General features: G+C 39.5%; 10 protein-coding genes across 10 annotated transcripts; 2 read left to right on the forward strand and 8 right to left on the reverse strand.

Moving 5' to 3' along the window:
- Positions 1 to 1543: 1543 nt before the first annotated feature.
- On the forward strand, positions 1544 to 3019 carry BRETT_002366 (uncharacterized protein; the record flags this gene model as incomplete). Its single annotated transcript, XM_041280896.1, has 1 exon — positions 1544 to 3019. One exon carries the CDS (start codon positions 1544 to 1546, stop codon positions 3017 to 3019), a length of 1476 nt encoding a protein of 491 aa, XP_041138687.1.
- A 127-nt stretch (positions 3020 to 3146) lies between these two features.
- BRETT_002367 (uncharacterized protein) lies at positions 3147 to 4625 on the reverse strand (the record flags this gene model as incomplete). The annotated part of the gene is made up of 1 exon (XM_041280897.1): positions 3147 to 4625. The coding sequence occupies one exon, from the start codon at positions 4623 to 4625 to the stop codon at positions 3147 to 3149; it is 1479 nt and encodes a 492-aa protein (XP_041138688.1).
- Positions 4626 to 5589: 964 nt separating this feature from the next.
- On the reverse strand, positions 5590 to 5805 carry BRETT_002368 (uncharacterized protein; the record flags this gene model as incomplete). Its single annotated transcript, XM_041280898.1, has 1 exon — positions 5590 to 5805. The coding sequence occupies one exon, from the start codon at positions 5803 to 5805 to the stop codon at positions 5590 to 5592; it is 216 nt and encodes a 71-aa protein (XP_041138689.1).
- A 9-nt stretch (positions 5806 to 5814) lies between these two features.
- BRETT_002369 (uncharacterized protein) lies at positions 5815 to 6279 on the reverse strand (the record flags this gene model as incomplete). The annotated part of the gene is made up of 1 exon (XM_041280899.1): positions 5815 to 6279. One exon carries the CDS (start codon positions 6277 to 6279, stop codon positions 5815 to 5817), a length of 465 nt encoding a protein of 154 aa, XP_041138690.1.
- A 574-nt stretch (positions 6280 to 6853) lies between these two features.
- RPL36 (60S ribosomal protein L36) lies at positions 6854 to 7640 on the reverse strand (the record flags this gene model as incomplete). Its single annotated transcript, XM_041280900.1, has 2 exons — positions 6854 to 7143; positions 7607 to 7640. 2 exons carry the CDS (start codon positions 7638 to 7640, stop codon positions 6854 to 6856), a joined length of 324 nt encoding a protein of 107 aa, XP_041138691.1.
- A 521-nt stretch (positions 7641 to 8161) lies between these two features.
- Positions 8162 to 8985, reverse strand: BRETT_002371 (uncharacterized protein; the record flags this gene model as incomplete). The annotated part of the gene is made up of 2 exons (XM_041280901.1): positions 8162 to 8660; positions 8690 to 8985. 2 exons carry the CDS (start codon positions 8983 to 8985, stop codon positions 8162 to 8164), a joined length of 795 nt encoding a protein of 264 aa, XP_041138692.1.
- Positions 8986 to 9391: 406 nt separating this feature from the next.
- On the reverse strand, positions 9392 to 11395 carry BRETT_002372 (uncharacterized protein; the record flags this gene model as incomplete). Its single annotated transcript, XM_041280902.1, has 1 exon — positions 9392 to 11395. The coding sequence occupies one exon, from the start codon at positions 11393 to 11395 to the stop codon at positions 9392 to 9394; it is 2004 nt and encodes a 667-aa protein (XP_041138693.1).
- A 598-nt stretch (positions 11396 to 11993) lies between these two features.
- Positions 11994 to 13256, reverse strand: BRETT_002373 (uncharacterized protein; the record flags this gene model as incomplete). Its single annotated transcript, XM_041280903.1, has 1 exon — positions 11994 to 13256. One exon carries the CDS (start codon positions 13254 to 13256, stop codon positions 11994 to 11996), a length of 1263 nt encoding a protein of 420 aa, XP_041138694.1.
- An 821-nt stretch (positions 13257 to 14077) lies between these two features.
- On the reverse strand, positions 14078 to 15694 carry BRETT_002374 (uncharacterized protein; the record flags this gene model as incomplete). The annotated part of the gene is made up of 1 exon (XM_041280904.1): positions 14078 to 15694. The coding sequence occupies one exon, from the start codon at positions 15692 to 15694 to the stop codon at positions 14078 to 14080; it is 1617 nt and encodes a 538-aa protein (XP_041138695.1).
- Positions 15695 to 16694: 1000 nt separating this feature from the next.
- BRETT_002375 (uncharacterized protein) lies at positions 16695 to 18173 on the forward strand (the record flags this gene model as incomplete). Its single annotated transcript, XM_041280905.1, has 2 exons — positions 16695 to 16770; positions 16837 to 18173. The coding sequence occupies 2 exons, from the start codon at positions 16695 to 16697 to the stop codon at positions 18171 to 18173; spliced, it is 1413 nt and encodes a 470-aa protein (XP_041138696.1).
- Between the last annotated feature and the right edge of the window lie 1555 nt (positions 18174 to 19728).

The following is a 19728-nucleotide window of genomic DNA, read 5'->3' on the forward strand; positions in this document are numbered from 1 at the left end:
GTAAATATAATGCATCTATGAACACAAATGTACTTGCTGGATAATTTCCGTCTGTCTTCTGGATACTAATTTGTTGAAGCTTCTGTAAACTCTTAAATGACTTTTCAATTCTTCAATCTAGCAATTATCTCTCTCCAAGATCGATATTGAAAATTCTTGACTAGCAAATGCCCATTGTTGGAATTTTCAGCTTTCATCTTTTTCCATTTTTTTTTTTATCCGAGATGTATTTGTTCTTTCCGACTAATTCCACAACAGCCGAATATTATACTCCAGCCGTGTTTCAAGAGATCTGAGGTTGCTAAGCCCCAAAGATAACTTCGTTTCGTCTCATCTCGTTTATCTAAATGCGTCATGATAAGGTTTCTGGAATTTTCCACAAATTTCTTTGTCGAACCGAACCACTATCGCCTTACACCTGCTTCCGAAATATTTTTGTATCCTAAATTCCTTTTTTGTATGCATCGCGGCTATCAGTGTGATATTACACTTTTCGGTTTCTGTTGTCAAGGATTGCCTTTTTGTATAGCTTAACGTACTCAATTTTCTTTTAAACAATTTCGACTTTTCACTATTAATTTTATAAGGTGTGTAAAGTTTAATTGAATTCCTTGTCTCTTTAATTTCATGTCCCAATTGATGTGTGACTCTGTTTAATTTTTATTCATTAATAATTCAAAACTCGCGTTATGCAAAAACTTTAAATTTAAATTTGAGATGCGAACAATTTTTAGAACATGTAAAAATAAATAAGAGTAGAGCGGAATTTCGTTGTCGGGAAGAGTTAGACTTATGGAAAGTGTATGTTTAAGATTCTTGTATAATTCTCCTAGACTTAAATACCTATGTAAGACAGTGATAAAAATTACTTTAACAGTGCTAAAGTAATTACCAGCTCCGTGAATGCTTACGTTTATTATTACGTGTGAACAACTTTTCAGATAAATGCTTTGAACCTCATATCTTATTGGTTTAAAGCGTTAAGAATTTACCTCCAAAACTGTCACATTTCGCTTCTCTTCATATCACCTTCTTGTGCGTGACATCCCCTGAATGTGTACACCATTTTGTTTACTTTCTTTACTGAGTAAATAGAATAGTTTATATTTATAATCAGCTTTTCTTGTTCACATAACACCAAAGCTATAGATATAATCCCGAATCTTGTAACCTTTCTATATTTCAGGTACCGCGAAACATATTGGAAAAGCTCATCCCTACACCAAACATTCTATACAAAGCAGTCATTTTTAACCGAAATTCCTCTCCTTTTTCATCATAATCTCCAGTTTCCGGACTGTAATATCAATTAGGAAATATTTTCCGATGCTCATTAAAAATTCCCTCTCTCTTTTTCTCTATCGTGTGCAACTTTTATTGTTATCTACTCAAGGCCTCTCTGTTAGCCGCTAGCAATAGTGTCTTAATTTTTTAGTTGTGCCTGGGCATATATTACATCGGATTTCTATGCAATCATAAAACCTTCAAGTACTAAATCACTTTTTCTGATTCTTGAAGAATCTTAAGGGATGAAATTTGCCTCATGAAGCAGCAGGATGATTCGGTGAAGGACTCAGTGATAACTGATACCACTATCCTCAGTTCTGATAGCGATACTCGCATTAACGAATATGATGCCTCGGATAACAGTGATTCGATCAACTTCTCGCTAAAGAAGTCCGAAACTTCTTCGGGTAAGGAGCTGTTATACATTTTGAAAAACACCGGTCCCGTCCTAATTACATTTCTCTTTCAGTATTTGATACAGATAATGATTCCTATATATTTTGAGGGAAAACTAGGCACAATTTCTCTTTCAGCATGTTCCCTTGCAATCACATCGTTTTATTTGTCGGGACCGGCATTTTTTAATGGCTTTGCAACATCTTTGGACACACTTTGCTCGGCGGCATTTGGTGCCGGAAATTACACCAAAGTCGGCCTTTACTATCAAAGATGCAGTCTTATTCTATTGTTTGCGAGCGTTCCAATGATGACATTTTGGTACTTTCCAAGGCCAATACTAAGAATGATGACTGACGATGTGCAGTTAATCGACCTTTGTGAGAAGTACCTTAGTTATATGCCGCTTGCAGCTCCAGCTATTGCGATATTTGAATGTTCAAAGCGTTTCTTGCAATCACAGAACAAGTTTTCAGCTCCAACCAGAATCAACATAGTTGCACTTCCTCTCTCTTTGGTTCTTAACGCGCTTCTATTTCCCAAGTTGCGGTTTCAGGGTCCACCAATCGTTTTTGTAATCACATACTGGTTCATGTGCATTTCACTTATTCTGTACATATTCTTTGTGGATGGCTACCAATGCTGGAACTCCAATATTTCTGTGAAGAATCTCTTCTCAAACTGGGCCATCTTCTACAAATTGGGCGTGCCGGGAGTTCTCATGGTGCTTTCAGAAGCATTTGCTTTCCAGGTCATTACCATAATGTCTACTCGTTTTGGTACAGAGGCCCTTGCCGCACAGTCAGTCGTTAGTACACTTGCTTCTTTTGCATTTCAATTCCCATTTGCCGTTGGAATATGTTGTACTACAAGAATTGCCAACATAATTGGTTCGCAATCTTCCGATTATAAGGTTGCCATGCATATCATAATTCGTGTTGCTGGACTTCTCAGCGTTGTCAATTTTTGCTGGATGTATCTATTTAGATACCAGTTGGCTTCACTTTTCACACAGGATCCTGCATTGATAAATGAAATATGCCATTTGCTCTTGATCGTTGGATTTAACCAGTTTCTCGATTGCTTCAACGTTATCTGTGCCGCAGTGCTGAGAGGACAGGGACGGCAGAAACTTGGATCTCTTTTGAGTCTTTTCAGTTATTACATCATAGGAGCTCCATTGGAGATTCTTTTAGGCTTTCATTTCAAGATGAAAGTTTTCGGATTGTGGCTTGGCTTGGCATTAGCTGTCTCATTTCTCACCATTAGCGAGGTTACAGTTGTTCTAAATTCGGACTGGCTTTCAATTATCCGTAGATGTTCAAAATTGACATAAATATAGAGATGAAATTACAGGAAATTTTTTATTTAAAGATCAAACGGCTACATAATGTATGCCGAAAGCATAATAATTGAAAACTTATTAGCAAAGCAGCAGCAATATAATGAATTTAGTCCGGGAGTTAGGCTGTAATGACATCAGAACCGTATTGTGTAGGGGGTTTCTCTGAATAACCGTTTATTACTCTAACAAAATCCGGAAAATTTGCAGGTCTCGTTTGAACGGAAAAGATCTTAAGATCATTATCTGTTGGATGCAATGGGAAACCACTAATTGATCCGGCAATTTGTCGGGCTGAGGTGTATTTCAGAAGAATTTCCGGAGAGGGATAATATGCGTTGGATATATTAGCGACGCTAGCAAATTTCACTTCACCCAAACTTTTGGATCTCTTTTTGGGAGATGTGGATATGAGATCCTGGGCAAGCTTCACAATTTTATCATAATCCGTCCATTTTGACCCGGAAGTAAGAAAAACAGTAAGATGAACAGGGGTATCGGATGAGGATGTAGAGGTGGCTCTATTTAAATCACTGGAACTGAGAAGTGGGCTTTTTTCCGAAAGGGGATATCTTCCTTCAAGAGCAACGGAAGTTTCAGAAAACGCCCCAGATTGTAGATTGTACTCTGCAAGAGTTTTCATCTGCCTCGTGATGACATTCACAAAACTTATATAATCAGGAATCTTCAACGTCTCATTACTGTTCTTTCTATCTAAAGACGCTAGTTCTAGTTTCACCAAGGAAATTAGAGTTTCCATATTTCTCCACGCGTAGCCATTAATCTCATGGCACACAACATTGCTTACACCAATGCAAGCAGACCAAACAATGACTTTAGCTGCTTCAGAACATACTCTCAGAGTTTCCGTTGCCTTATGAGTATGTTGAGCTGCCGACCATTCCGCCCTCGCTCTAAGCACTATACTCACTTCCTTCTTATCTGGAATTATCATTTTCTTGTTGGCATCTAAGTACGGAACAGGAATTTCAGGGGGAGGTTGAACAACTAAAGGAAACATATCAAATACAAATCCAATAGTTTCTGGAAATGGACCTTTTCCAGCTGCTAGTTGTATCGCAAACCGGCTGTTTGGAAATCTGCTGCGAAAAACTCTTTTCCAGAGACTGCGTCTAAACTTTAAAGGTAACTCACGGATACTATTCCCAAAAGCAAGTGCACTCTCAATGGTGGATGAAGCAGTTCTTCCACTCCGTTTTTGCTCATGTTGAATATATGAGAAGTCCCTTTCTAGTTGTTCAAAATTTAAAAACACGGAGGAGAAAACGGTCCAAAACAGATTAGCAAGAATAATGCTTAGTTCAGAAGACATACCTGAAATTTCAAGAAGAATACTGTAGCACCAAAACAATAACGATAGTATTCTTCTCCTAAAATCGAATACTATCATCTCCCATGTTGTTGCATCATTTATTAGACCTATATTAGAGCCGGCAACCTTTGGCTTTATTGGAGAATGCAAGTCTTTCAAAGTATCCTTTCCAAACATATTTAGTGAGATAAATCTAAGATCCGAGTCCCTTAGCCGTGGCTCAAGTACCGACGACTTGGTTGAAGTTTCTGAAGTAGCTGAAGTCATTTTTGAATAAATAAGATGCCACTAAGAGGCTATTTATGCCAATTCAAAAGAGTGAAAGCATACCTAAGAAACGCATAATTGAAAGGAAGGGTTCAAAAAATGAATTGATGGCTGCAATCCCTTTTTGAGGCAGCACCTCAAATATCAAGAATGGTGCGGGGGATGCGGAAATAAGGAGAGAAAGAGAGGAAAAAAAAGCTTAGGGAATTGTTACGGCAGTGCAGAAAATGAAATGAGAGCTCCAACACGTCATATGGCAGAAATCCAGACCGTACCATATAATAAATAAAATACATTTCAGAAACAGCATAAAGAAAGATGATTTAACTATTTACAGAATCACAAAAATAATACGGTACAAATGTACGCAAAGAACAAAACAAACTCCTGCAACACTATAAAGATGCAAGAGCTAGTCAGATGTGAGTTAACAGACCACTGTACGATCTCAAATGGAAATTGTACAGATTAAGGGTCGAGTGTAACAAAGAAAACCCATTATAGAGCTTTCCATCATCTCTCTAAGGCATGCCCGAGCACTATCCAAGTATTGAAAAGGAGGATCGTGACTCTAATGGGCGCCTACGGTTTGAAAACATTAGAGAGAGAGGAGGATAAAAAAAAATTTTAAGCACGTACAGGCATCTGGTAGAAATGTAAATTGGGAGTCAAACGCTTTCTATTTATATGGCGGAGGATCTGGCGAAAATTTTTAGCGAAGCAAGAATTGAAAACGCGCTATACTTCATTAAGATTCAGGGTTCAGGCTGAAAAAAAAAAAAAATAGTAGTACTGAAAAAAATACGAATTTAGGTTTTGTACTACATGCTGCAAATACATAAAACACTTAAAGTGCCCGGCATACCTCTTGAAGCGTTCAGAACTTGTGCTATTCATAAATAGATGTGTGGAAAAATAAATAATCGGGAGTAGTGTGGCACACTTGATGCTATTAAGTGCCGCATTACACTCTTTTGGCGTACTCATTAGGATCTGGGATTAAGGACTTTAAACTAGACTCTCCAGGCACCCAAAGAGTCACAGAAGTTTTGGTCGTTGTCATTTTAACCTTATCGTTGAATTCGTCTAATGCCTGGTCAACTGTGACAGGCTCCACATTATGATCCTTAAGCTGCTGTCGAAGTAGGGCAATATGCATTTGCATTTTTCCTTCTGTCATCGTGTGTCTTTAGGTTTTCTTCACAGTATCCGCAGTGATTTTCTTCTTGTATTTTTGCATCTGTAGAATCATCTCTTTCTGTGCCTTTCTTGTGATCGCTAGTTGCTTTTTGTACCTGTCTAACTGCTTCCGCTGATCTGCTAGTATATATATCAGGGTTCCTGTTAATGCAATATACGCAAGACCTCTGAAAAATTCAGTGTATTGGGGACCTGCCGAGTTGTTTTGTGCCTGTACAATTTTCGTTTCGCTTCCTGAACTGCCATCTTGTGCACTATCTGGCAACGTAGACGGTGCCTTTATACGGCTATTGGATGTCTGCTGGATCTGGTCATACGTTTTGGGCAACTTGGAACTATCCCCAAAAAACGATGGTGGAGTGTTTCCACTCGTGTAATGACGACATATCAGTTCACCTATAGGGCCAAGTTTCTGCGCATATATCATGCATCTTGGTCTCCAAATTGTCAACATGGATAAGTGGAACGATTTCTGTGCAGACAAATTATCGTACTATTTTCCCACAAATACAGCACACAAAATTAATAAATTAAGTGGAGAAAACGGCCGAATGAAAGACCTTTGCTGTCGTTGTCAAAAGATAAAAAAACACGATGGTAATTGGACAGAACTGTATGTACTGACATCTGTTATTGCCTTCTACCAGTACTCGGCAACTCTTATCGGATCGAACACTCCTCACAAATAAGAAGAAAAAAAAACACCGATCCGCCCATTTGCAATTACACCCCTACACCTGTTTATACCGGTTCGAAACAGAAAGTGATAAACCTAAACTTATTACCTACAGACTACACCAACATATCTGCCAACATATCAACCAGATACTCGAATCAACAACTAATTTTTATATTATAGCTCCAGATTATTACATCGTAAGTAATAATACCGGCACAAGCAAGCCATATTACAGCCAGCTTGAACCAATGCCGGTTAGAGGAGTAAGCAAAGTACACACACCTCTAAAACGATGAGATTAAAAGATGCATAGAGAAAGTGACATAATCTATTACTTCCACACATCCACTTAATTGTGTCTTCTTGCAGCAGCAATAATGGCACTCATCTCCTCGACCTTGTTCTTAGCTCTCTTCTGGGAGCCAAGTCTCTTCTTTGCGAACTTTCTGGCTCTCTTATCTCCAAAGTTTCTAATCAAATCGATGATTCTTCTCTCGTATGGAGACAATCCAGTGACTTCCTTGATCAAATCTCTGACGAAGGTGGCCTTCTTGGTGGCTCTTCCCTTTCTCTGGGATGGTCTTGGAGCGACCTCCTTTGCGGTGACCTTGTGGCCCTTGTTCAAACCGACAGCAATTCCTGTAATGAAAAAAAGAAGTTAGTTAGTAACTTGCAACTCTATAAATTAAGCGCTAAAATATAATACTGGCTCTAATACTGGCTCTTATCTCCTGGTTGGAACTTATGATACGTATGGAACACAACTCTGAACAACCTCTAAATGAAACAGAATAATAAACATAGTGCCTTAACTTCTTCCTAATATGATTGTAATTTGATAAGCTGCCTCATTTTATTACTGCACCCATTGCTATTATTAATCCACATATGATTTCATAATTCAAATCATTTCAATGTTCAACATCTAACATTCGTGTGCTTTGCTATTAATCAACATTCAATGGATAACAGCCTCTGCTTTAATGCCGTTTTGTTATATTCTCATCTACCGAAAGTCTCATCCAACTTTAACTCTAACTGATGCCCACATCTCCATTATCTTCAAAACTTCCTAAACATATTCTAAGCCGTGTATTCTCACCCAAACCTTCACTGTACATACCTGATCTAGCCATTTTGTACGCTGGTTGTATGTCTGTTTCTTTTAAAATCTCGTTCGAACAACTAGGATATGTAGTGTGCTGAGTTGTATAGATAGCGATGAAAGCACTTTTAAAAATTTTCAGCTTTTTTTCAGACCTATGCTCTCACTTTCCTCAATCTGAGAGGCCCTACTTCCAGCGAAAAAATTCAATGATACCTATTTACTGCCAGCAAACTCATTTTTCAAACTTGGGCTTCGCGGCTTTCAGCCATAAAAATTAATACAGAGGTGTGAGGTGTGCATTTTATTTGTGTGACTGTGTAAATATTTCGGCCGGCCAAATTGTAAACCTTGCCGGAATCTGGTAGTCAATATCCACGATGATCAAATTTGGCTGCAACTAGAATACTTAACAACAGTTTTATCATTTCATAACACTTTATTTACAGCCAATGGAATAACGCTATCAATAAATATATACATATCGCATTAAATCAGGCACATATAACGCCATCTTGCGCACTCTTGCAAACACCCGTGCACTAGTACTGATTACTGCGAGACTTCAGGTTTAAACGACACATTCGAGAGATCCATATCATAGCCTTCACATTCTTTTAGAATATCACCAAATGAAGCCTTAGCATGCTCCACGCCAAATTTTGCAAACGACAGATGTTCCGTAGTGTGATTTCTAACAACAGGAAACAAAAGTGACGCCAGCTTTCTTCTTCCTACGGTTAATTGTATTGGTTCCCCTTTGTAGGTACCACTGTAAAACACCTTTACATCTTCTCCGTTAGGATTTTTCTTCAAGTCGTAATTCAATGGCTTGTTGGCTTTCTCACGTGCTTTTAACACGTCATATCTTAGTTTCCATCCAAATATACCCAATTCTTTGATTCTAGCTGATTTCTCCTTGGTCAAATAGTTGTCTAGTCCACCCTCCTTTGTGATAGTACGAAGAACACGCGATGTCAACCTTATTTTAATGGTTTTATTGAGTGCTTCAGACCACAATCTTTTAGTGACAACATTCGGAAGCCAAGATCTGGGAGTTCGATTACCCATTTCAGACACCTGATATCCAGATCCTCTCTCTTGTCCACCATAAAGTCCTCTGTCGGATCTTTTGAAAAATAGAGCCTCTCCATATGGATAAATGGGTATTTTGGCTTTTCTTCGGGAATACGTAAATACCACGGCTTTTCATCGCCTTCTTTATACTCTTTTCTCTTTTTCACTAATCTGGACACCACACTTTTGTATTGCCTTGCATTTGTTGAAGCTGTAATTGAGAAAAAGCGTGCTTGATCTGCAATAATTGGCTTGGCTGCACTTTTTGACTGCAAAAGGAAGTTGTATGATTGAAACATTATTACCTTACTGCAATGCTGCCTTCAAATTCGCAAAATATGTGAAATAATGCAATTATACAGATATGATCGGCCTAGCAGATACCTGCTAATAAAAGTGCATGTACAAGCTTGCAATACGTACAAATGAACAAATTTAGAATATATGAAAGCTTAATCTAACAAACGGTTTGTGAGCATCAGATAAAAGAATAAATCATCGCCGAAAACAAAAAAAAGTAATGCACATAAAACGAGAAGCCGGACAGATTAGGTTCGTTCAAAAAAATTATATATGCGCACATATTAAATAGGGGGGTTCCCGCCGAGATGCATTTAAGTACGCTAATATTTAATGATATAATGATGGTAGCTGACAAACATTCATTACTATGTAGCAAATTTCCAATACTTTATTACCGATAAATCACCAGAAAACCTTTTTTGGACGCAGCGACCAGCGTGAATGATTCTTCACCTGTAATTTCAGATCCTCAAGCTTACTCTCTAAAGATGATAACTGCTCTTCTAAATCTGCATTCTCAGACATGACCTCAGAGTTCTTCTGCAATGTTCGCTGAACTTCTTGGTCGAGACTCGTAGATATTTCACCCCGGAAATCGACGTGTGTATCTGTTTGCTTGTCTAAGTTGGTCAGCCTTTTCGTAGTTTCCTTAATTTCTCTTTGCAACTGTTCGTTTTCATCTTCTAAGTTTGCTATTTCAATTTTTCCCTGCACCATCTTATTTGCAATATTGACATGTTCCTTATTTAATGTGGCATATGCTGCTTCGATTTTTCTTATCTCTCGTAATAACTCACTATTCTGCATTCTTAGCTCATCCAATTCGATTTTTCGTCTTTCTTCAAGCCTGCTGATTTCATCAAATTCTGCCTCATATCTGTGTAGTTCTAGCGGTAGGATCTTAATTGTCATTGAATCACTGACAAAGTCATCCAAACGATAGGTGTCAGCAGTAATTTCATCCTCCTCGTTCTCGGACAAATAGTAATGGAAGATTTCCTCTTTTAAGAATTTCACAAGTTGGTCAAAATTCAACTTCAACAGCTCTTCACAATTCTTTTCCATCAAATTTAATGCAAACCGTAGTATAGACTCCATACCCTCTGCTATCACGATATCGTATACTCGAAGAACCATTTCGAGAGGAAATTTGTAACCGAATAAAGTTAAAAACCACTGTGTAGCATACATAGAAGACCTCACCCCTTCCTTTTGTAGATGCACATATAATTCTGGAAGATGATCCTCCAAAAGACGGTCAAATTGATACAGCTTTAGATGAAGACCAGGCATTTCTGGGAGATAAAGTTCTCGAAATTTGTAGTTTTTCATCAACTTCACAAGCATACAAAAAGCTTCGCTTGCCTCCATATTCATCAACAAGGGAACTGTCAAAAATGCCATACCCTGCGTATATCCAACCTCCTCATCATAAAGGCTGTAACATTTTATTATTTCATAAAGATCTTGTATTTTAGACCGCACTTCACTATTGGTAACAAAACTAGTTCTGACCAAGTCTCTTTTAATCGACTTCTCATAGTTGCTGGTTTTATTCTTTCCATCACGATAGAATTCCTCCAATTGCAACGATTTCGAGTTGCAAATTAGTTGCCACACCATTCCTCGAAGCTCCTTCGGAATACCCTGCGAAACATGATCAAGCAATTGCTGAGGTTTATCATTAACCACAGCACTATAATCATTAACAACATCGGACCAGAATTCCCAATCAATGCCCTTGAGCAACATTTTATCGTGACTTATTTCGATACCTGTTTTTATCTCGTTAAACGTCTTCCTAAGGTTTTTAGCACATGTATCAACAGCTTCTTGATCCTTTTCAGATTGCGACTTCAAGGCTGCACTATTCTCCAGATATCTTGACAATGCAAGATTAAAGTTTTCGTCCTCTTCTAATTGCCTTAAAATGTCTCTGTCCTCGGCTTCCTTTCTACCAAACGAAAACCATTTGCGTATTTTCCCAAATGATGAAGAGCTTGCATTTTTCTCCTTAGTTTCTGCAGTCAACGATATACTATCCACTTTATTAACTTCTGCCTCCGTGCCTTTTTCTTTAAATGTTATTTCAGCAGCTTCCGTAGCCCCCGTTTCTTCGGAATTTGTTTCCTTTGCAATTTGTTCATTAGCTTTTAATTCTTCATGATTAGAGCTGTCTTCTTTATCGATAGATCTACTAGTTACGGAATCCATCACATGTCCCCCCAATTCTTCGTCTGTCAACTTTCTGAACGTTCCATGCCTTTTTAAATCCTTTTCTGGCTCGATTACTGAGCTCTTATCTGCATTTTCACCATTCTGTATCTCCTTTGGCTCAGGAACCAGAGGCTCCGCACTTTTTTCAGTGGTACTTTCCTGCTTCTCCGGCAAGTTAGCGTCTGACATTACGCGGATACTGTGCTTGTATTAATATACCTAATCCAATCAGAATAAAGGTTCGATCTAAAGACTTTTGCATGCAATCAATAGGATGAGTGGCAGGAAAAAATGTATGTAGGCCTACGCCGTGATCTTTTTTTTTTATTTGTTTTATCCCATAATTTTTTTTTTGGACTATCCATTTTGAGCCTGGGAAACACGGTATGGGGCACATATTCAAGCGGAGCGCGCCTAATCTTGCAGATAGTGAGGTGAATGGTCAAGGCATACTTAATATTATAATGATATTGCTACAAAATAAAGGAATAAAACAGTGAGAGATAGAGCCACTAAGCAAGATTACAGATCTTTCTGTAGGTGTGCTGCTCAAATATAATACATAGTGAGTGCATTTCCAGCTGCTACAAGCCAGATCGCAGAGACAGACATAAGCAAGATGTAAGATGTCACATCTATTAATAAACTTGAAATTTAAACCCAATACTCGAAATGACGAGGCGAGTAAAACCCCGAAAACAAATAACATAGATAATGAAGAGATAAGAGAAGAAAAGAAGAACCAAGAAACAAACCTCGTGAGATGCAATAACCAAACGCTGACCAATCACTGAACAGCCATAAAATACTCCGGATCAGACATTCCAGACGATAGGATGTCTGAGCCAAGGTCACAGTAGGACTCGGACTCAAGACACTGCCCGGATTCGGTACTCGTAGAAATAATAGAGTCGTATGTGTGGACTCCTGGACTGGAATCGACAGAGGAGACTGGAAGATGCACAGCCCGGCCTGAAATGACACCAGGAGCTGCCGCCGGAAGCCGGCAGACCATTCCGGTGGTAATGCCAACATCCGTCAAAAGCATTTCCATTTTCCTCAGCGAGCAATCGGGAAAATACAAGCGGAAAAGAGCCTCGCCTCTATGCCCGAAAACTCGTCGCACCAACGGCGAGCCTATCTTTTGCTGCACTGCCACTATTTCTTTGAGTACGAGCTTCTGATACTCGACGTTGTATTTCACGAAGCTGGTCAAATCCTTGACGACATCATCATCGAGGATGCACTGCCCTGGAAGGATGTCGGCGGAGGCACCAGAGGAACTAGGGGCAAGGCTGAACTCAACAAAGCAACCATCCAATCCCAGGTTGCGGATGCAAGAAGGGTCTCTGTTGGTTATGGCAAAAAGTTTCTGCACAGTGTTAGAATTTGTGCTGCAGGAGCCAACGTGCGAGTCTGTGGTGAGGTTTTTGCCCAAGCTGCTTTGTGCAGTCTTGATGAAGAATGCCCTGACGCCCTGCGAGATGTTCTGAACTGCCTGGGCGGTGACATTTGGACCAAACGTGGAAAACATCCTGGCATTTTGGTGGGTGAAGCTTGCATACAAAGCATTAGGACAGCCTGCAAAACGTGGGCGAACGGTACTCCGGAAAGGCTGCACGTTACACAAAACAGCCTGGACTGTCCGTGAGATGCCCCTTGGGGGCATAGCCCTTGGATAGGATGCCTGATGGAAAGACCTTGCAATTTCCACACGGGGAACTTTTGCAAGTTTGGATATGACTGCGAGTGGAAATAATGTCGAGGCGGGCCAGCGGAAGGCCTGGGGAAATAAGACACGAGATATGACGGGTGCTAAGCGTGAGAATATGCTGGTCCAGGGGGAAACAGGCTGATCTCGCATTCCTGTACGAGCTGGAAAAGGAAATGGTGATCTTGATCTAACCGGAATTGGCATTGGAATGGGCACAGGTTGCCTTCGGGGGTCATTTGCAGCAAGTTCGTCCCCCAAGTTTTCGAGGGCCTGCCGGAAATTGCGGGCTGCCCTTCGTGAGGAGGCAATTGCTTGCTTTATTTTACGTGCAAGCATCACGTGGATAAATATATGTTGTAGGCTCAGAGAGCACAAACAAGGGAAGAAGACGATATGATATAAGAATGAGCCGGTATGGAACCGATGTGAGAAAAGTGATTATGTGGTTTAAAGCTTGAATAAGTGAGAAAAAGGGAAAGAAAGATGATGAGAAGGAATAATGAGCTGAATGCTTATCTAGTGTTAAGAGATGAAGTAAGGCGCTAAAAAGTAGCGGAATAAAAAAAAATAAGAATCAAAAAAATAATTTAGAAGTAGTCTCGGACGAGAATAGACGGGCTAGATGCTTCTGCTTACTCCTCATTTTCTCCTTTCGCAATAGTCGTGGAGATAAGAAAAGATAGGGGAGAAATTTGAAGGATTTAGAATTCAGGAAATTCAGGATTAGCTACCCCACCTAGGATGAAAGGGGAGAGCAGACTATTAAATGGATTAAATTTATATACTTAGTTTATCTAAATATTTGATTTATTTACATACTGATTTTATTTACATACTAGGTTTATTTACATACTAGGTTTATTTACTTACTTGATACTTACTGATTTACTTACTGACTCACTTACTTACTTGATACTTACTGATTTACTTACTCATTTATTTACCGATTGATTTACTGATTGATTTACTGATGGATTTATTGATTGATTTACTAATTCATTAATTATTTCTCGGGTATACATTACCCATAACACAGGCAAATAAGATCAACTAGAATAACATGGAAATGAAGCAACAAAGGATTCCGAGTAAACGAGACAAATGCATTTAATTACAGAAACAAGACTAAAGAGAAGTAAACAGACTGGTCTCCAAGTTCAGATTCCGCGGATCCTATTCGTAGTAACAGCCATCTTATCGTCAACCTTGTTGACCTTCTCACTGATCTCATTGAGCCCTCTATTCTGGGACTCGATCTCCTTGGCAATGATGTTGGCTTTGGAATGCAAATTCGAAGCCATCTTATGCGCCTCATCAATATTTTTACTGTACTCCACCTCCATTCTTTCGTCCTCCTCATCGTGGTCATCGGTCAAATACTTGGATGCTGCCTTCACTCTCTGCTCATAGTCCTCTTTATCCCTAAGTTCGGAATGTGCAGCATCTGGATCCGGTCCTTCTCCATCCATCTCACTCAGAATGGCCCTTTGTGACTTGTGTAGCTTGCCATTCAACTGCGAATCCCGCTCTCTATCTGCCTGACGCTCCATGAGGAATTTCCTCTCGGCAGCTTTTTTTCTCGAGTTACGTGTGAACGGATTGCTGGCCTTGATGTGGAACAATCCACGATTGTAATGCTCAAGCTCCTTGACATGGTCATCCAAAAACCGCTGCTGCGTATCCATTAAGTTCACACCCCTCTCCATTTGATACATCTTCTCTCTCTGGGCCCCTAACGTGCCCATAGTGTTTGTGGCACTGTCATCAGCCTCTCTAAGATTTCTTAGGATGTTTCCAGACGACTGCACTGTGGCCTGGCGCACATCCTTGGTCTGTCTCACAATTCGGTTCACCTCCTCCTCTTCCGAGTCGTACTCTTCGTCATTATGCTCCTGGGACTCTTTCTGGGCCTCCAAATAAGGTTTATACGTCTGTGACTGTGCACCGCTGTCCGCATTTGGATACTTGTTAAAATCAGTTTCCACTGTCTGTGCATCTGACTCCTGCTGTGCGTACGGATCGTACGGTTTCTGCCCATTTTCCTCTTTTTTTTGCACTTGCTGCAGTTTCTGCTGCTGCTGATGATGGCTGTGCTGCCCTGAAACGCTGGCGGCCTCTGGTTCACCACCCTTGCCAGATTCTGGGCCATACGGGTCGTACTTCGCAGAATTTGGACCATCCATCCCTTCTCTCCTCGTTCCGTAACTCGACTGTGTCGGAGGGCTATACGAGCCGGAGGATGATGAATGCGAGCCGCCGGCACGCCCAGCATCTAAAGCGGGTGCCGAGTATGATGCCACACCTGCACTTTGTGAGGAATATGGATGCGAGTAGTTGTTAGCAGTGGAAGGCCGAGTATTATCATTATTTGAGTGATGACCGTATCCACTACGCTGATTCCCATACTGGTCTGAGTGTGCTCCCTGGTTCCTGTATCCCCCATTTGTGTTGCCTGCCCCGTATCCGGCATTTTGCCCTTCACTTGACACGTATCTGTTTTGCTGGCGGTAAGAAGAGCCCGGCTCAGAACCGGAATACGTCCCGGATGAGTCTCCAGAGTACTCATCCGCACCATTTCTACGAATACGGGGGGCCAACTCTTTCTTTCCACGTGCCTGCTGCTGGGCATAGCTCGAGAACTGTCCAAATTTAAACTTCCTCTGCATTGTTTTATCGTTATCTTGCTTTAATACCACTCCGTTCCTTTCCAACATGTCTTTCTCCTGCTCCCTCGTCATGTCCCTGGAGCCTTTAAAGAAATGCTTGAGTCCCATGTTTCAAAGCAACTGTTTATATGTATGTACTCTTATTTATACGCCTGTATATGCTTGCGTAACTGCCAGATCAGTAAATAAATATGCTTATCTAGAATTCTAATGAAAGGCAACTAACTAGCCGCAACCAATTTATGGATAATCGCACTAAATTTGGCCGACCGCTCACCTGTTAACTGTCTGTTTGATTAATATGAAAATTCCTCAAATCCTGCAATTATGTTGCAAGCACGAATTATATATGAAAGGTAGATTGTAGTAGAGAATGTAGGAGAAACATTGGAGAATGTTCTGAAAAAGTATCTATGGGTCTCCGATAAAGGTAAATTTATTTATTTCACTTTCTGATTTTATTTAGGGAAAAAATCTGGGAATAATAAGGAGGGGGAAAAAATGAGTGCGTAGAATAAGATTACGGGAGAAAATAAAGATCAGCTTAGAAGGACTTTTATACGAGGCACCTATACACCAAATTTGACAGCTCATCGAGCTGGCTAATGCTAATTAACAGGGGAGAGGTTAAAGTTATCTAAGTTCAGCATTTGACGTATTACCCGTCAGAGAACTATATTACTGCTGTATAAATCATTAAAAGTGGTAAATAGCAATTCCTTTTTTTGTGAATATATTGCCTTTAAAAGTTGGTAAAAATGGCAATCATCATTCTCTCGAGGATCATTTCTGTTAACCTTTCTAGGGTAGAGTAACGGATGCAAGTAATTCCATTCATTCATTTATCTTTTAGGGAAGTCAAGCGAATTCTGCCAAAAAAAAAAAAAAAAAAAAAAATCCGAAAATCTCCAGGCACCAATTTGAATAGCTGATTTTCATATCATTTATATTACAATGCTGTCACAAATTATGGCGTGTAAATGCTCCTATTTGACATATAAGATCCACTCTACTGCAGAATAAAGTGACAGATCATAGAGAGGAGGCAATCTTCAAAATAAGCGTTTTCTACACATTGGATATCAGGAGGAGAAGGCTTCTAGAATTGATGAATCGATCAAATCGATCATTAATACCGAAGAGGTCCTCCATAGCCTCTGAAAGACCAAGTTCATTGCTCAAACGTAAGTATAAATGCTTTATGACCCAATTGGCATGCAACAAAAAAGGGTTCGATGACTAACTGGTAGATCCATCTGCTATATTAGCGAGAGTTGCACTACATCAAAAGTCGGCCGCAGTTATAGAAAGGAAAGTTGCAGACAATACTAGTGATTCAAGTCATGATGAGGGCGATGATCAGATTGGATCCTGTTTTACATCCAGGTTCCCACTCTATGGGCTGGACTGGACGGATCTCGGTGAAAGTGGGCCTGGAACTGCGAGAATTGCAACAAGTTCGTACAGAGAAGATTACAAGAATTATATCGAAGTAATACATGGAATGCCACTTTTTGCTGAGACACCGGGTAATGGCAATAATGGTGCAGACTACAAGAATAAGGCGAATATTACAGCGTGGAAATTTGATAAAGTGGCATCTGCTGCTGTCCGGTATCCAGTTACTCGTCTTCAATGGGATCCATCGATGAGATATAAAGCAGGATTTAGCATTGACCGACTTGCAACCACATCTGAATGTCTCCGGATATATGAGTATGAGACTGAGGCTGAGGGTATGGGAAATAATACAATTACCGAAAATAGCGGGAACAGATACGAAAACAACGGAGAGTTCAAGACGTACGGAAACCTCACAGAGAAATTGTGTCTTTCAAACTCCAAAATCAAAGATTTCAACCGGATGGCACCACTCACGTCGTTTGACTGGAATCTAGTGGATCCAAGATTGATAATAACGTGCTCTATAGACACAACATGCACACTATGGGATGTCAACAGGGGCTCTGGAGTGACAAAAGCTCAACTTATTGCTCATGACAACGAAGTGTACGATGTGAAATTCATATCTGGCGAGAAGAATATATTTGTCAGCACTTCAAAGGATGGATCTGTTCGTCTTTTCGATCTCAGAGATCTCGAACACTCAACAATTGTCTTTGAGGAGTCGCCAGCGACAAACAACCTACATACTACAACATCGGTCTCCGAGACAGCCAGCCATCCACTGGTACGATTAGCTCCATCACACTACGATGCAGATCATATAGCTGTACTGGAAGCAAACAGCAGTCAGATAATTATCTTAGACCTGAGGTACCCAGGTCAGCCATTAACAACTTTAAACAGTCATAAGTCGGCTGTGAACTCAATTCAATGGCATCCAAGAAAAAACTTGCTTGCCAGTGGATCTGATGATTCTGAAGTTTTGATATGGGACATGGACAGGTTGAGCGACTATAAGCCTCACGCAATTCGACGTGCTAACAAGTCAATCGACCCAATTATTCCTGTTGCTGGTTATAATGCTGGAGTTGAGGTCAATAACATTTGCTGGGATCCAAGTGGAGATTGGGTTGCACAATTAGGCGGGAAGAAAATACAGGCAGTCAAGAATGAGATCTGATTGCCTGGACTATGTATTTTTAATCAAGGTCCATGTTGATGGCTTTCCAATGTGTAATATTCTGGAAAAATTGTTAAATATTAATGAATGTGCTTTAGTTTGATTTAGAGTTGGGTGCTTACGTAGTTATGCAGTATTATTTTGGTATTATTGAAACCATGGCTAAACTTTCCTTATTTTCTTTGTAACATGTTACTGATGTGAGTTCTAGAATATGCTGGAGTTACAGTATTATTCATGTACACTTATTTCACAGTGACTGGAAGTATTTCTTAAATATAATCTTGTTGATTAAGATAAGCGTGCAAATGTTTACATTAAACACTAGAAATAAAGGTACTACAACTCTTTGAACACTACTATTACATCATCGAACATATTATCAATACACTTCCAAAGATATAAAACTGCTTGTTAATTTGTATTAGATGTACTAACATTGACTAACTGGCAACGACCATAACCAAAAAATTTTATATACCATAAAAAATAATTATATTTATTTATGCTCCTAAGATAAGATCATATTTTCCATAGAATGTAACATATGATCAGCACATGCACTCAGTTGGAACACCTGCACTTTTTTTCTGTTGTGTAATCACCTTTATCATCTGAGCAGCATGTGCAATTATTAGCACATGAACATTTGCTTTTCTTGCATGTGCATTTGCCTTCTGGGCAAGAGCACTGTTGTGTTTCTATACATTTGCATTCCTTCGTTTTGCAAACACATTTTTCTTCTGAACAGGCACACTTTCCTTTTGGGCAAACACACTTATTTCCTTCAATGCATTTGCACTCATTTAAATCTGAGGTAGGGCATGAACATTCGTTTGGAGGACAGATGCAGGCCTTTTCGTTTTTCTTGGAACTCATCATTTTGTAATATATAACGTTAATAATATGATTTTTTATTGATACTAATAGTAAGCTAATAATATTTTTGGATTACTGATACGAAATGGTTCTTACAGAAGAAACATCCATCTTTAAATACGAATCCCGAAAATGTGATCCGAGCGAAAAAAACTCATAGAGTACTAAATTGAGAAATTTATGCCAAGAAGAAATTCTTTCAGGCGGAAATGTCTCATAGGAAAGATGAAAAGTTCAAGCATGCCAATTTCTGGTATTGATAAGAAAAAAGAAACAATCCAATGAGCGAAATTAGCCCAGCAGATAAGGAGCAGAGACTTTAAAGAATGACTGAGTGGATTTGTGGAAGGCTAAAGAATATATTAATAGAACACATTAGAAGCACTCAGAAAATCGCTATAGTCCTTTTTCAGGCAGAATTCACTCATTTAATTGTTAAAATAACCCAGTTGCATACTGCACTTATTAAATGTCAATCTTGAATATTCGAGGTATTTTTGCCAAATATAGGTGTCAGTGAAAGTCTTTTAATTACAATTTTCCTTAGTCAGATTCGGCTTTACTAATGGTGATGCTAAATAGAGGAGGTACTTCCAGATTTCAAAATAATATTAAAAAATAACAGGGGCAGTCAGAGTTAAAGATGTTGGAATAATCAATTTAGATTAAAAGTTAA

The sequence above is a fragment of the Brettanomyces bruxellensis genome, chromosome 9, assembly GCF_011074885.1.
Source record: "Brettanomyces bruxellensis chromosome 9, complete sequence".
Classification (NCBI taxonomy): domain Eukaryota; kingdom Fungi; phylum Ascomycota; class Pichiomycetes; order Pichiales; family Pichiaceae; genus Brettanomyces; species Brettanomyces bruxellensis.